This window comes from Charadrius vociferus, unplaced genomic scaffold, assembly GCF_000708025.1.
Source record: "Charadrius vociferus isolate BGI_N301 unplaced genomic scaffold, ASM70802v2 scaffold163, whole genome shotgun sequence".
In the NCBI taxonomy this organism is placed as follows: domain Eukaryota; kingdom Metazoa; phylum Chordata; class Aves; order Charadriiformes; family Charadriidae; genus Charadrius; species Charadrius vociferus.
In genome coordinates, this window is record NW_009648332.1 from 17,838,491 (window position 1) to 17,842,643 (window position 4,153).

General features: G+C 36.1%; 1 protein-coding gene across 1 annotated transcript in view; it reads left to right on the forward strand.

The window, feature by feature from the left end:
• The first annotated feature begins 3,715 nt into the window (after positions 1–3,715).
• Positions 3,716–4,153, forward strand: part of LOC104286339 (uncharacterized oxidoreductase ZK1290.5-like) — a 30,759-nt gene continuing 30,321 nt past the window's right edge. Inside the window, exons 1-2 of the mRNA XM_009884915.1 lie at positions 3,716–3,758; positions 3,934–3,969. Coding sequence (XP_009883217.1) covers positions 3,716–3,758; positions 3,934–3,969 — 79 coding nt within the window. The remainder of the gene's footprint in view (positions 3,759–3,933; positions 3,970–4,153) is intronic.

The window sequence follows — 4,153 nt, forward strand, 5'->3', positions numbered from 1 at the left end:
ACTGGAAATGCTCTGTAGTTGCCTTATGAAGCTATTATACCCTACAATTTTCATAACGAGCTTGACTGATTTCACCTGCTGCAGAGGAAAGTCCTACACTCTGCAAAAGAAGAGGGGATGCTATGAATGCTTTGTGATGCTAAATATGATTTTCAGCGTAACTGACCCTGTTATGTAAAAACTATGCCAAAGCATAGCAGTAAGAACACTTGGGTTCTAGTGCTGTGGTTATAGAAAGTTAGTGTGACATTATCTGGTTGTCTGAGAGCAGCTCTAGGGATGGAGTTGGGGAATATAATGGAAAGAAAGCTCCAGGAGACAAGGTCATGGAGGTGTCTCTGATCATTTGGTGGTTGGCTTGAACACCACTGTGATTTCTGTTTTTTCTTTTCCTTTTAATAAAAACACTGAATATGTCAAATTATTTAGGTGCTACTAAAGGGGGAACTTCTCTTGCCCTATCCCTTGACTGAAATATGTAGTGTTTTTTTCCCCTTTGGGGAGTTATTCGGGTTCACTAATAGTTCTAAAACTATACATTTTTTTGTCCCTTTGACAATCTGCATCAGCTTGTCAGAGCATCATATGAATGCAGAAGTAGGTGGAGGAGGAGGTAAGACAGTAAGCAATGACAAGTAAGGATTGTTTATCCTTGAGCCATTCCACGAAGAGACACGTGGCTTTGTGAATGAATTGGCAATAAACCTTGAAATGTGTTATATAGTCATTGGCTGTATGTATAGGCAACAGTTTGTTTTATCATCAAATTTGCTCATAAGGTAACTAGTGAAATCAAACTGGTTTTTGACACCAAAACTTAGATATATTCATAAGATGCAATATGTGGCCGTAAAGTTGATGTAATGTTGAAAGAATAGAAATAAAACAAGTTGAAAAATGTATTTCAAGCCTATTGTAGTATACAATAATATGTATACACGATGAGCATGTAAACATTGATAAAAGGATGTTTGAGCTTTTGCTTTTGAGAATTCTTTTCTCGAGTGATTACTTGGAGATAAAAAAAGCAGCAAAGGAATGGACATTTTTGTAGTTGTTTTGTTTGCCGACTGTTTTTAATTTAGTATTGAGTACTGATGTCAGAAGATCATTAATCTCTGATACGATCTTTAAATACCCTGGCTGCAGTTTCACGAACAGGAACTCTTCTAATGTAGGTGATTCCATTGATTTCAAGTAGTCAGTTATACATGTCCCAGAACACTTTTATATAGTCAGATAAATAATACTTTTGCATTTCACAAAGGACATGAAGACACACTCTTCCACAAAAGGAGGGGGAAAGCAGGGAGAGAAAGTAGGTCCTAATTCTCTTTTGAAAAGCTGTTGGTGCTTTGGATCTCTATCTGTAGTTCTACAACTTCCATGAAGGAGAACAGAAAGTTTAATGAGGCTGAGAGTCAGCCGAGATGGTGCATAAAACTGGGTGGGGGTGGTAGTGTTTTGGTTTGTTAGTTGTTTTACATTTTGGTGTTGGTGGGGGTTGATGCTGATTTTTGTCTTCTGTGGGGGGTGGGGGGAGTGTTGCTGGTTGGGTTTGGGGTTTTTTTGTTTTGTGTCGTGCCCCCCCCCTCCCCATAGCAACTGGATTGTGAACAGGATTCTGCCTTCCTAATAATCTTTGGAACTTTTTGTGGATTACCAGGGCATGTTTCTCATCCCAGTTTTGATAGCAGTGTTCTTCAGGATATCAAGAAAGTGACGAGTAATCATGACAAAAAGAACAACGTAACTAATTAAGCCTAGTTTTCAATGAATTTGTGTCCTTTGACCTATCTGTGTTTGCACTGCAATATCCTGGTGCTTCCCAACATCCAATTTTCGCACAGTCTGTAGGAATGCAATTATCTCAGACATCTTAAGATGTGTCAAATTTGGTTTAGTTCAGTCAGTGAGAACAGCACTATTGCCCTAGAAAAACAAGTTAAAATACTAGCTAAAAAATAAGGCGCTTTTCCAGACTTATTTGTATTTTACCTCATTTATTATAAGGAATTCCTATTTTTTATCAGAGAATTCTAGAATAAAAAGATTAATTCACTGGGTGCTAGTTCATATTAGTTTTAAATGTGAGATTGGATTTTTTTACACATGTACAGTGTGAATTACATCTCTGTGGAAAAAATGATAATTCCAAACATGTAAGAATGTTAATGGGTTCAAATAATGTGAAGTCTGGATTTAAAATGTAAAAAAAAAAAAAAAAGAAAAAAAAAAAAAAGAAATTTAAGTCACTCCACCTCCTTTTGTTACCCTTTTGCATCTATGTATTGCAACATTTAATCACGAGTAAACAGAAGAAAACTCAAATTTCTAAAGCCTAGAAGCTGTTATGCTAGTAGCATAATTAAATTAAAAACCTGTTGTTCATCATTAAGTTGGCTTGCAAAGTGATAATTAATAATTGTTAAGCTTTCTTTTTAATTATTATTTAGCGCATCAGGACTGTTGTAGTTCATTTTTAGGCATAGAAATTGAGATCATTCCCTCCAGACTGATCTTGTTCTCTTTATTTCCTGTGAAATAAGTGTGCATACCATCACTGAGTGGGGAACAATAACAAAATTATTCTGTATTTTCCTTCTTTCCCACTCTGTCCCTTTAACTTAAAAGGGTTAAATTAAAAAAAAAAGTTGTTTGTCCTAAATGTTCTTACTGAAATCCATTATGCATGAAAAGAGTCCGAGTCCATTTGCAAGACCTCTAAATGAACTCCATTCATTCAGTGCTTAGAAATGTCCATTCAGCCAGAAACAGACACAATAGTTACAACCTCATTTATTTGGCACCAATACCAGCTTATTAAAAGTGAAGGGATTGTTATGAAAAAGTATAGTAATTTTTCTATGCTAGTTATATAATTCTTTAATAAAATTCCTTTAGGATCTGAATAATGTAATAATTGCATATATATTCTTTGCCTGTAGTTGCAATGTAGTAGCATTGCATGCATCTAAAGTTCTATAGTGTTCATGAAGATTTTGAAATAGCTATTTTGAAAATGTAAGTTGATCTAGCTTGACTTCGTTTGATGTAAAACAAGTTATAGGGTCACCTATTTCTACGTGACTGAGAAATTAAGGCAGTTATTAATCATAATTAGTGTCTATGGAGAAAAGAAGTTTTAAAGTTTTGTCTTTTACAACATTTAAACTTTGTTTACATTTGGAAGGTAAAATTCTTACGATACACATTTCAAAACTGTAGGAATATAGTATTATAATTTCATCACTCTAAAATCCATGAAGATAAATCAAGAATTTAATACTTCACATCTTGTAGGCCATAAACATGAAGTGGGGATTGTTCCATTGTGATCAGCAGAATGTCATGATCCTCGGGTGCACGTGTGGGATATCAGACCATACTATATTTTATTTTAAATGACTTGAAGTGTTGAGCAAGATTACAGAGGTATCGTTGGCTTTCCTTCTAAGATTATGAATGAACGAAAATGATAAGCATTTAGGAGAATCTGGTTTGCCTTACATGCAAGTAGGACTTTTGTAAGTTCTCGCTCTTGTATGAGTTGTTATGACATGTGTGAGAAAGTCATGCCGACTCCCATGGGCGTTCTCCCTGCAGTTCAGGTCTGGGAGGTCCTAAGGATGAGTGGAAGGTAACTGTGTGTGTTTTCGTTCGTTTCCCTTTGCTGACAGTCTGGGTAGCCCTATACACTTGTTAATATCATAACATGCAGATAGCCTTTGATGTAGAAATAAATATTACGTTCGGAGGTAAAGAGAAAGTTAACAGCAGATACAAATTTCACTTTATATTATTCTTCTTTGACCTGGAGGCCTTCATCTATTTAGAATGAGCAGTGGCTAAAGACCCTGTTGCTCTCATGACTGCACAGGGCCCTTCTGAAGTTAGTGACCCAACCATTTGCATGCCAACTATTGTTTATAGCACTAGGGCCTTTAAGTACTAATCATCATCTTAGAAGGTGGCTTTGGTAGCTGGCTGGAACTGACTGAGCATTTCCTCCAACAAACTGTAGAAAATACTGTTTGTGAGAAGTGTTTGAGTGAGGGTGAATGGGTGAGGGGCTCATGGCAGGAAAAACAACTAACAGGAAAGGGTAAGTAGAAACATCATCCTCCTTGCTCTCAACCAGTTCTTTTTCTCA